Source organism: Anastrepha obliqua, chromosome 6, assembly GCF_027943255.1.
Source record: "Anastrepha obliqua isolate idAnaObli1 chromosome 6, idAnaObli1_1.0, whole genome shotgun sequence".
Taxonomy (NCBI): domain Eukaryota; kingdom Metazoa; phylum Arthropoda; class Insecta; order Diptera; family Tephritidae; genus Anastrepha; species Anastrepha obliqua.
Window position 1 is genome coordinate 22,425,063 of NC_072897.1, and position 12,892 is coordinate 22,437,954.

Here is a 12,892-nt window from a genome sequence, read left to right on the forward strand (position 1 = left end):
TAGTAGCGACGTATGGTGCCAAGGCATTTTTAACCCAACCTCTCCGCCAAAAACAAAAAAAAGGGCAATCGGCTGCAAACAAACTTGGCAAAGAATTAAAACCATTGGTCTGGTTAAAAGTAAAGTGAAAAGTTGCCAAATCTTTTTACATCGTGGCTCAATAAATGAAAAATTTGTAAATATTTCGGCACTTCGAGTCACGAACACTAACATACATAGATTTTTCTAGCTCTCTACCAAATTATCTAAAATTTAGCTTTTCGTGTGTTCATCAGTCCGACGTCGTTGAATGTTTTCTCTCGATCAAGACCACTTGACTTGCTGTTTTTCTAAAAGCTGTTCTATTGATTCTACTTCCATAGATTATTATTGTTTATTAAAATATATTTAAAATTATATAATAGATTCATCTAATCATTCATCCCAAAATGTTGGAAAACCGCTAAAAGTTTTCCCATCCCTAAAGCCGACGGTGAACTTAGGCCAATTGCACTTTCACTCTAACTTTCATTAATCATGCATAAATAGTTGAGCGCTTTTCTTTCTAAGAACTCTATTTTACACAAACGGCAATCAGGTTTTCAAAAAGGACATAATTGTATAACTGCACTGATTGACGTCATCGAAGATATTCGTGAGTCCATTGACGATAAAAAAGTCTTTCTTACCCTACTTGGCCACTCAAAGGCATTCGATTCAGTTATTCATAGTATCTTATTGGCAAAACTCGACACATTTTTTGGGGTTTCCTCTTCTTCTATGCAGTTAATTGCCTCTTTTCCAAAAAAAAATAAGTCACAAGCTGTCTGTAGTGGGTCATTGATATCATCTGTTTTAGAATTGCACAGGGGAGTTCCGTGAGGATCTATTGTACATCATCGACCTATCAGCAATCCTTACCGAAATACACACTCACTTGTATGCAGATGATGTCCAGATTAATCGATCTTGCAATCTCAATGAAATAGATGACTTATCTTAAAATCAACCAAAATTTATGTCGCATAAACAAATAGGCATCCGACAATGCACTAACTCTCAATCCAAAGAAGTCTCCGGTGCTTGTTATCTCCAGAAGGCCCAACGACGCTTCACTTTTCCAAAAGTCTTATTTGACGGCATTACTATTAATTATGTGCATAGGGCTAAAAATCTCGGGATCCTTTTCAACCAAGGATCAACTTGGGATAGTCACGTAAATTTAGTCGTAGGTAAGATGTACGGAATGCTTCGTGCGCTCTGGTCCACCCTACACTTTACTCCTCTACGCATTCCAATCTTAATTGTTCAAACATATAGGGTTTTTCAGTAAGAGCGCTTCAACTTTTGAACTTTTTTGAATAAAACACAAACGGTTTTACTTTTTTAACTAATTTTTTTTTATTATCGAGTTTGAACATATACATTTAAGTATGAAATTCGATTTCTTTTGCATGACCACCGCGTACATGTTTTACGAAGTCCAATCGTTGAACCCAATTTTCGACCACTCTTTTGCATAAATCGGCCGAAATTCCAGCAATTTCGCGTTCAATATTGGCTCTGAGCTCACAAATCGTCGCCGGCTTGTTACTGTAGACCAATGACTTCACATAACCCCAAAACGGGACGGCTTGTTAAATGGACCGTAAAATGGCCGTAATGCTCTTAAAGTAGCAGCAACAGAACGATTATTTTCATAAAAAATTTGCACGATTTGCAATCGTTGCTCAAGTGTGTAGCGTTCCATGATGAAATGTATACTAATGAAGTTTACAAATGACAAGCGAAAAATAAAAAATATTGCCGTGTTCGCCCTCCCTATCGGAACAAAGTTGAAGCGCGCCTATTGAATAACCCTATATTTTATGCCATCGTTATTATATGGTTGTGAAGTCTTTGTTAATTGTGGTTATGGCCGTAAACATAAGCTGAGTGTTTTGTTTAATAATATTACTCGTTACGTGCTCAGCATCAAGGGAAGAGACCGCGTTTCTCATCTCTCTTCTCTTCCATGTCCTTGGAGAAGCTTTTTCAGTTTTTCAGTTTAGATCCCTCTTACTTTTGCACAAAATCTACTACTTGAAAGTACCTGAGTACCTAGCCCTCAGAATAACTGCCACGAAGTCAGTGAGAAACTATAAACTTTTCACTGCTAGATACAAAACCCAAATGTCGGAAACACAGTTTTTGGTGCATTTGACTCATCTCAGGAACTCTCTTCTCCAAAATTTAGTATCTGTTAGTACCATGAAAACAATTGGCCGCGAACTTCAGAAATGTATTAGTACTAAGAGAGATGACTAATAACACTGCGTTACAAAAACGAACTTTTTTTCTGTCCTATGAACCAAATATACTTTTTCGGAAAGGGGAGAAAAAATAAAAATGAACGTGTATCGGCGATTTTCATGTACACGTCAGAATTTTTTTTTAATGTGTAAAATATAGAGCTCGTAGTCCGCCTATGTGAAAAACTTCGGATCAATTTTTAACCCTTTCTCCGTGATCCAATCGCGCTGAATTTCTGCAGGCAGACTCGTGGAAATGTTTTTATTATGTAAAATTAAAAAAAAAAATTTATCAATTCTCAGATTTTCTTGAAATTTTTTTTTCTAAAAAAAAATTGTTTCTAAATTTTCGGCATAACTTGAAGGGACTCCAAATTTTTAAACAACTTATTAACCTTTAATTTATTGTTTCATAAAACACACTCTGTGTGCTGTTTGTGTGTTTGCTACAGTTCCGGAAGTTCCGATCATCTGACAGTTGCGCTACTAGGAGACGTATACTTTGACAATTGTTTTAAGTTCTGTTGCGCGAAAACGTCTTTCTGTATATTTCATCTTACGAAAAATGCAGTGCTCGACTCGAAAAAACTTTTGTTACGTTTGTGGCTTATTCGCACCAAGTAAAAATTTTAAAAATATTATGAAAACAGTGGTTAATTCGTTTCAGAACATATTCAAGACTGCTTATGTTCCTTACTTGTGGTATACTCCGGAAGTCGTGTGCGACTATTGCTATAGAAATTTATGCAAGTTTACTGATGGAAGGTCAAAAATAAAGTACTCTGTACCAACAATTTGGCTACCACGTACGGAGCACACGCCGCAACAAAATTCGCTACGCTAATGTAGGATCGGTTATTCCAACGGTTCTGTACTCACCAGAAGAACGTATAGCGGCTTCAATGGAGATTTTTGATGATGTCCCCGAATTAAGGGATGGAGAACCAACAGTAGCACCAACAATGCTATCAACATTTCTTGCATCGAATGCGAGATGCGGGGAACCAGAAGTATTGGAATTTGTACCAACACCCAGTGAACTTGGGACTGCAGTGCCGCATTTAGTAACGCAAGCCGACTTCAATGACCTTGTACGAGAAGGAAATTCGTCAAAGAGAACAGCCGAACTCTTTGCATCACGCTCTAAGCAGTGGAATATAGTGGTGGCTGATTTAAAAATAACAGCCGCTCGTGATCGACGTAGCAGTATTCCACAAAAAGTGCGAAACAGGTGTTTTACTCAAAAATTCTTTACTCAAAAACAATTCATTTTAGCTACTGGGCATTCAGCTCAATTGAAGTTTGAGGTGTCCTCTTGATTTGGAAGAAGTTTAAAAAAACACTTTTTGAAATATTGAATTTCGAAAAAATTTCGAATTTTTTTTTTTTGCAAAATAAAAAATGTTCAACTACTTTGTTGCAATTGTTTCTACATGAAGTCGCTCGTACAAGTATTGTAATTACGATCATTTTGAACCAAGAATCATTAAAATAAGTTCATTTCTGACTAAGTTATGAGCATTAAAAAAAAAAAGTTTCTTATATAATTAAAAAAAGCGATTTTTAGGCGAAAAACAATATTGCCGATAATTCTTAAAAAAAAATTTTCCGGCGAACAAAAAAATACGTGTCTCATTATTTTGACCAGAGAGCAACTTATTTGAGTTACATTGAAATTGAAGAACATGTCCCGAATAGCCCGGTTGAATTGAAATGGTATCAGTAATGTTAATTTGATTTGTTTTGATTATCGCGTACACCCTGTTTTTGGATGTTTGGGCGAGCTCCTCCTCCTATTTGTGGTGTTCGTCTTGATGTTGTTCCACAGTTGGCAGTGCTTTAGCTATTAAGTACCATAATTATTTATCCCTTAGCAATGTGTTTTTTAGCACATGCCACGAATTAAGATCTCTTTCAACCAGTATGAATAACTTTGCTAATCCGCTTTTCCAAACACCAGCTTTTGTGGGCCGTTCCACTACATTAACATAACTCATTCTTCGAATTCCTGTGTCCATACTTTCACTGGCATCGGCTTAGAATCATCAATAATTCTAATGGAATCCCCTAAATCACGTAATGCCATCGCAAATTTCGGTGATTGATATGTTGCACTATTACTCATGCGCGTGCCATTGTGTGTGCGCCTCCGTTGTTTGCCTTTTGGATTCGTCGTTTTTCGCATATGCAGCTGAAGGAAAGCTGTAGTGGTTTGTAACTTCACCCCGATTTACTCTCAATTAGCTGTTGTTCTCGCTCTCCGTGTCGTCATTATTATCATCTGCTTCATCTTCATTCTTATCAGCTTCAGGGGGCAAATTATTTCTCGTAAAGCTTCCCGTTAGCTAGATTATAGACGATTCCTAGCGCGTTGTAAATGGTTACTGGATCGCGACGCGTTCGTTCAAATTTGCATCCACGTATCGTGTTTTAAGCTCGAATTCTACGCTGCCTTCGTTGTAGGCAAAGCCGCGGAACTCTCTGGGTCGTTGGTGTCGTTGCTTTCGCTTTCAAAATTGTACCTATGTAGCGTGGTTATTTTGCCTTTACTGCCACTGCGCAGGTTACTTTAACTCTTAGCTATCCAGTATGCTTTTGTAACGTACCTGACCAGTAGGGTCCAACAGACACATCACCTAAATTTAGGGCATATGAAGAAAAACCAATTTATTTTTAATGCAACGGAAGTATTTATCGTTTAATATTAAACTTTTATTACATGTTACAGGACAAATGTGACATCAGATTATTGAGCAGCTTCCTGATTTGATCCTACTATACCTACACATTTTCCATCGCGGCTAAGTGATATCGCTATAGACCTTTCTTGTTTCGTCTGCGAATATGAGATGCTATTAATTTGGCTGCAATTCCTCGTAGAAAAAGTTTTATCTTTTTTTTCTTTCCGAATGAGGATTTCAATTTTTCCATAAAATGAGCGATGAAATGCCAACCATATCTATAATATTTTGAAATAATGCAATCGGCCATATATTTGTTTTTCGCCGAACTGAATATTCATGAACCATCTGGTCACATGAACCGCCTCCCTTAGTGGAATTATAGTACAAATTTACTTGAAACTTAATTTTTTTGTTCACATCTGTTTCTTTTGAATGATGCATTGTAGACAAGAAAATGACTGCACGATTTTTTTTTCGGTACATCCGAAACCAATGTCATATTTTTATAAAAACCGAAGGCATTAGATTCGATGTCACGATTTGTGTTAGGTTCAAAATTTGGTGGTATACAAGCTTTATTTTTGCGGAATGTTCCAACAACTGTGAGTCCATTTTGTGTCAAAGATTTTGCTACATCAAGACTAGTAAAATAATTATCAAAAGTAATATTTCTACCACATCGGAAGTATGATTCACATAACTGGTTCCCCTGTTGTCCTTCTTTTCCAAGATATGGATTATCATATAGAGGGTAGCTAGTTTTACTGTCGCAGATCCACCCAATTTGTATGCCATATTTATCAGGTTTGCTGGATAGATATTGTTTGAATGACATCCATCCTCGAAAAGGTATAAGATGTTCACCAATAGTGAGATTTCCTCCTGGTAAATACAACTTTTCTGAACTCCCATATTTTTCTAACAGGTGCAAGTTTATCTTTTCACTTCCTCAGAGATCTAGTGTTTTAATCATCGAATCTTAAGAATCGCAGTAAGGTAGCTGATCTATTTTTTCCCATCGTAGTTCGAAATATCATATTGCAGAAATTTGGTTCCCAGTATTCTCTAAAATCTACACCTCCCTGCTTGTTGACGCCTGTTACCACTAAAAGACCAAAAATGATTGTCTAATTTATCGTTATGTTTCCATTGATTTTGTAACACTCGAGATGCTTTCGCATTGGTATATTTCACATGGAGTTCCAATATGTGATCGTTGAAAAAAGGTTGAAACTATCTATCTCATCAATAATAATTTGGCCTGAAGGAAGAATACTACCGCGAATTATTTTGCGCCCAGGCGTTTGTTTGTCGAATTCTGACTTCCAAGTAGTTCGTCCCCTCCTTTATTAGTATCAATTGTGACGTATTCTTGTAGTCGTGCATCATCACTCTCATTACATAATTGTTCAGCGTAGTTTTCAGATGGTAGTTCTGTTTTGTCACTTTCACGGAAATGCGTTAAAAACAGACACTATTGAACTCCCCTATTGTATCTAGCAGACACCTGTGGGTTGGTGAGTTAGTACTTTAGTTTATTGCCAATAAATATTAAACTGTATCTGTAAGAAATATTTTAAATGCATTTTTAAATGTACATATAAAAATCTTTGGTTAGATTAGACCAAAACTGAATTTTCAAAAATTAATACTTTCGTTTTTATAAGACCAAGAAATCAAAATCGTGTCCACTAGACACTTATGGGTAGTTAAGGGTTAAATGGAATCGTTGATATCGAACCGTTAATAGCGTGAATACAAAACAATTTGAAATATCTAAAACCACTTAGGTCGTTTGTTATTCTAATTAATGAATATTTGAAAAAGATAATAGAACAAAACTTAAGCACGTCTTAACTTGGTACGCGTTAGTCTTCGACTAGTTGTTATTATATATGTTGATATGCAACATGTTGTCGCTTTACAGCCATGCTGAACCTTTCAACTCCCTCATACATATGTTTTCATTGAGGAATTTTGGTGATTTCTATAGAAAATTAAAAGGCGTTTGTCGAATCACATATTATTCATGTATATTTATTATTGTAAATTTATTTTTATTTTGTTGATTTCTAATATTGCTACAAATATCGTTGCAAGATTTAAACGCCAAACTTTAGTTAGTATTGCTGGATATTCACGATGTAAGTTTTTCGGATTAGAAGCAGTCTTTCGTCGGGCTCTGAGTTGGTTTTTTGGAGACTAAGACAAATAAGATTAGCCTCCGGTCTCGGGGGAAAATAGAGGGAGTTTCATATTAAGTAATAATTGGTTAGATTCATATAGTTCTGTTTGACAGCAAGTTTTTTCTATATCTTGAGAGCTACATCAATGGTGCCAAGTAATTACAAGCTAAGGTTTGGCTCATATGTATTTGTGGCTAGCTCCCTCTCTGGGTGAGTTCAGGTTTATTAGGTATACAGTTAGTAAGTGCCTATTAAATAACGTAATAAGATATTCTAACACATATTTTTTTTATATAGGAAACACCTTACGTAATGATGCATTACGGCAAAAATTTTACTGGTAATGAGCGATTCTTTGGATTTTGTGTGGACATACTAGAGCTGATAGCGCGTAATATTGGTTTTGACTACATTCTTGACTTGGTACCTGATCGAAAGTATGGCGCTCAAGACCCATTTACAGGTGAATGGAACGGTATGGTGGCGCAGCTGATGAAATATGTAAGCAACACAATAATTTTTTCAAGTCAAACGAATGAGAAAAAAATTCAAATTATATGTGCGACGCGATTTCATTCATAAGGCTTTCTTAACTGGCTTCTCAGTACCGCATCCTGTCAACCAAATTTCCAAAGAGCTTGGTCATGGTTTCCGGCTGCATTATGCTGATGGGGTATAAATCGTACGACAAGGATCTGCATACCTTCTGCATCAGCCGCATGACTTTGATCTTTCAATTTAAGCACACAAAAATATCTGGCAGCTCCTTTCACAAGCGCCTAGCCTGAACTCGTGGTTTTGGCTTAGATTAGAAATGGGCATTTAGTTGCTCTCATAGATCAAATCTTACGGTGTTTACAAATACCATAGTAGCATCCATTTGTCAGTGTATGTACAATATATAAATTCACATGTCAGTGTATGTATATAATTCACGCAATTACACGTTTGTATTTGTATATAATCAAAATCGGGCGGCCGCCGTAGCCGAATGGGCTTGTGCGTCACTACCATTCGGAATTCAGAGAGAGCGTAGGTTCGAATCTCGTTGAAACACCAAAATGAGGGAAATCATTTTTGTAATAGCGGTCGCCCCTCGGCAGGTAATGGCAAACCTCCGAATGTATTTCTCGCATGAAAAAGCTCCTCAGAAAAAAACAGCTGCAGTTCGGAGTCGGCTTAAAACTGTAGGTTTCTTCATTTGTGAAACAACATCAAGACTCACGCCACAAATAGCAGCTCGGCCAAACGCCCAAAAAGGGTGTACGCGCCAATTATACTATATATATCGACTTGTTGATGTTGGCCCATATATACTTTTGCTCCATGTTTGTTGATTTTCGGGGTCATCATCAAATCGGCGCTTACACCTTTTTTCGGTGTTTGGCCGACCTCCTCCTATTTGTGGTGTGCGTCTTGATGTTGTTCCACAAATAGAGGGACCTACAGTTTCAAGCTGACTCCGAACGGCAGATATTTTTATGAAGAGCTTTTTCATGGCAGAAATATACTCGGAGGTTTGCCATTGCCTGCTGAGGGCGACCGCTATTAGGAGCAATTTTTTCTTCATTGTGGTGTTTCATCATACACAAATAAAAAGTAAAAAGGAATTGAAAAAGAAAGAAACGCCTATGTAGAATAATGGATCAAATACTATGAAAAAAGCTTCGGATCTGCTAGCATTGAATTTGACAGAATCAGCTGATAGGCTCACGAAACCCGCTATTTCCACACGTATTCACACACTCCTCCAATCAGTCGTTGTTCAGACGGCATTGAACCAACATAAGCGAAGACTGAGCTGATTTTTTCGTATATCACAAAACAATCTCAGTTTATTTGCTAACACAGCGGATTCTGTCGAATTCGCTCAGAGTCGAATAACGGTCTGTTAATGAGCACATGTTATCAATTCTTTTCATCATGAATCTGTCATCCCTGGTTAACTGGCTCTAAACGAATTTGGCAGAATCAAAGAATGGACTGACGTAGCAAGAGTTATGCATCGGCTTGTTTACTAAAAAACTCTAAACGAATTTGGCAGAATCAGGTGATGGACTGACGTAGCAAGAGTTATGCATCGATTTGTTTACTAAAAAACTGAGATTGTGGTGGTGACACACAAAAAAAAAAACATAAAAACAACCTCCGCCCATGTTGCGTTGTTTCCGTCTGAACACCGAGAGATTGGGCGAGTAGGAGAACATGTGTGAAATAAACGGCAGATATTGCTTGCTAAAGGTCCTTTGGTGTGGTAGGAGAAGTTCCTCGCAAAATTTTGTTTTTCACCATAGCTATTCGTATATTATGTATATTTGAAGTGTAATATGTAACATACCGTTCGGCTCTGAGCGAATTTAATAGCTGGGCTGACGTCACTTGTGATGTATTTAACAAAACAGATACCAAACAAATCAGCACAGCAAATGGTCATATCATGTCAACCGTTTATTTACAAATACGGCGAATACAAACGTACGAAAGTGCGTAGTTTTATTGTGGATTATTTAAAATGAGTTTTTGTTTAACTAATACGCACATTTGTATTCACCGTAAACAAACAGTCGACATGGTATGACTAAAATTTTTTTTTACAATAGCTATCAAGCAAACCTTGAACTCTATCATTCTTATGTATACTTTTTATATATATTTAGTAAAGCGTTTTTCAGTAAGAGCGCTTCAACTTTTTTTTTGAATAAAACACAAACGGTTTGACTTTTTTAACTAATTTTTTTTTTTATTATTAGGTTGAACATATACATTTAAGTATGAAATTAGATTTCTTTTGACCACCGCGTGCACGTTTTACGAAGTCCAATCGTTGAACCCAATTTTCGACCACTCTTTTGCATAAATCGGCCGAAATTCCAGCAATTTCGCGTTCAATATTGGCTCTGAGCTCACAAATCGTCGCCGGCTTGTTACTGCAGACCAATGACTTCACATAACCCCAAAGAAAATCACACGAGCGCGGCGGCCATTCGACCGGTCCATTTCTGGAAATATTGCGCTCATCGAACTTACTCTTCAACAAATCAATTGTAGCGTGTGCTGTGTGGTTTGTGGCCCCGTCCTGTTGAAACCACATGTCTTCTAAGTCCATACCATTCAATTGCGGCCAAAAATAATCGTTTATCATGTCGCGGTATCGATTTCCATTCACAGTAACGTGGCGATCGTTCTCGTCAACGAAAAAATATGGGCCAATCACGCCGCCGGCATGTAAACCGCACCAAACAGTGATTTTTTCGGGATGCGACGGTGCCTCATGAATCACGTGTGGATTGCTTTCTGCCCAGTAACGCATATTTTGCTTGTTGAGTGAGCTTCATCACTGAAGATGATTTTTTGGAAAAAATCTGGATCTGGTAGCAGCAACAGAACGATTATTTTCATAAAAAATTTGCACGATTTGCAATCGTTGCTCAGGTGTGTAGCGTTCCATGATGAAATGTATACTAATGAAGTTTACAAATGACAAGCGAAAAATAAAAAATATTGCGTCGTTCGCCCTCCCTATCGGAAAAAATTTGAAGCGCACCTATTGAAAAACGCATTATATCTGGGAAGCAAACAGGATTGGTGAGCGCAGAACAGCTGAGATTGTGCTGGGGATAGTATCAGAAAAGAGTCAATACAACCTAATTGTTTTGTTGATATCTGAAAAACAACTTATTGGAAGAAAGTAAGAGCCAAGGCGAATCTACTCAAGGTGGCCGCAGAAGAACAAAAGCACAAAGTTACATGTATTTTGTTTTTGCTTTTTGGACACAAGTGTCAAAATAATTATTTCCAAGGCTCATTGGGTTGTAAATAATAAAGATATGCAAACAAAGCATTTCGAGTGTCGCGTTAAATTGTTCGAAGCATTGAAAAGAGATTCAGCCCCCTGCTGGTTAATTTCAATAACCGAGTCTAGGAAAACCAGCCCATCGCCCTCAGCAGCATCTGCACCTATCATACGTGAACGTATTAATCCTTCACTAGCTCTAGCTATAGATAAGACCTGAAATATAAATTGAATCACATACAGGGTTTGATTGAAAAGTAATGAACCGTATTTTTTTAATAGACAAACGGATAGACAAACATTTGGGTGGCAGACCATAGATATTTCAACAGGAGTCGGCACCGTCTGGTTAAAACACAACATTCCGAACTTCATAACGTCCACAAAATGGCTCTCAAATACAGCAGACGCGAATCTGATCGATTATTCCTTTTGGGTCATTATGGAGAGCAAGATCCGGACTAAAAGATTCACTAGTTTAGAGGCACTGAAAAAATCCATTGTCCGCGAGTGGGCCGAAATACCTGCGAGTCACATTCGGGCAGCTTGCCATGCGTTTCTGCCTGTAATTGGCCAAGATATCTCAAACTTCCTCGCGCTATAGCGCTGCACTCCAGAAGAAAGTGCTTTGGAGTGTTCTGAGATTGGTCGCAAAAACGGCAGGAGTCCGCAGACCAAATCCCGATAATGGTCAGATGACTTCGCAGTCTGCAGTGGCCGTTGGTGTCTGTGAGGATTCTCAGATTATCCTTGAAGAGGGTTTTGCGTTTTTTATACCTTTTTTATACCATTCAAGTACCACTGAGGATTTGATCTCACAGAACAGTAGGACTATGATTGCCGTCTGACTGTCACTCAGAATGACAGTTTGCTCGTTCTGGACATTCCTTTCTAAGTTTATCTCTGGACATAGACAAATGGCGTACTTCTCCTCTTGGAAGATGCTTGGAAAACTGCCCATCGGCACACATCAGTTGGTTCTGGGGTCGTAACATCCAGGGCCTATGCCTTCTGGGGTCTTCGAGCCATCTTTGTACCAGTGCAAGGAACACTCTTGGAGTTTCTTTTCAAATGCAGGTCTTCTCCAGTTTAACTTATTCTTCAGTTGATTTCTAAACTTCTTTTCGAATTTGATCACCTTAGTGAAATCATCTGAGGGTGGCTCGGTTAGTGGGATCTGCAGCCCTTCCACTTCCGTGTTTTTAGAAGAATCAGGGTACGCTTGGCGATTGCTGAATGACTATATGAAGCGGTGTCAGCTCGAGCATCACCTCCATCGCAGCTGAAGGACAGGTGCGCATCGCTTTCGTGATGCACCCGCATGATAAGCGCTGAAGCTAAGTTAGTGTGACCGAACTGTCGAGGCAGTGACTCTCAATGCCCAAGCGCCCACTCCATATATCACCATCGGTCTTATTATCATGATGTAGAACCATCTCAGGATTCTTGGATTACAGCCCAAGATTTTCCTGCAAAAGTTTGCAGATCATGACACCTTTTATTGCACCAGCATGTCGTTTTCAGTTAAGCTTTGCATCAGGACAAGTCCAAGATACTTCACTTCGCTCTTTTTCTGGTGAAAAGGGTGATGGCTGTTTTGGACGGGTTTATGTTCACACCTGCCCCAGCACACCATGTTTTTGTCAGGTCTAAAGCTCTGCAATATGTCGCGAAGAGTGTTTTCGGACCCGCCTCTCGCTCTATTTACATCGTCATCCGCATATCCGCAGGCTGTTGCGGCTTCGGCTATCCTTGTCTGATGCAGGGACTTTATCCATCTGCAGATGGGTCCCAGCACGCTTCTCTTTTCTAGTTCACGACATACTCATAAGTCGGAGGCATTATCGAAAGCTCTTTCGATATCGAGGAAGGCACAGGAAACTGTTTCCTCATTGTCAAAGTCACTCTGGATCTCCATACATAGCTGTGTCCCTAGACTTTCCTGCCCCGTACGCATGT

At 38.4% G+C, this 12,892-nt stretch overlaps 1 protein-coding gene across 1 annotated transcript in view; it reads left to right on the forward strand.

Moving 5' to 3' along the window:
* The first annotated feature begins 7,437 nt into the window (after positions 1–7,437).
* The window catches only part of LOC129250041 (glutamate receptor ionotropic, kainate 2-like), a 31,595-nt gene continuing 26,140 nt past the window's right edge, over positions 7,438–12,892 (forward strand). Inside the window, exon 1 of the mRNA XM_054889687.1 lies at positions 7,438–7,641. Coding sequence (XP_054745662.1) covers positions 7,453–7,641 — 189 coding nt within the window. The 5' untranslated portion in view covers positions 7,438–7,452. The remainder of the gene's footprint in view (positions 7,642–12,892) is intronic.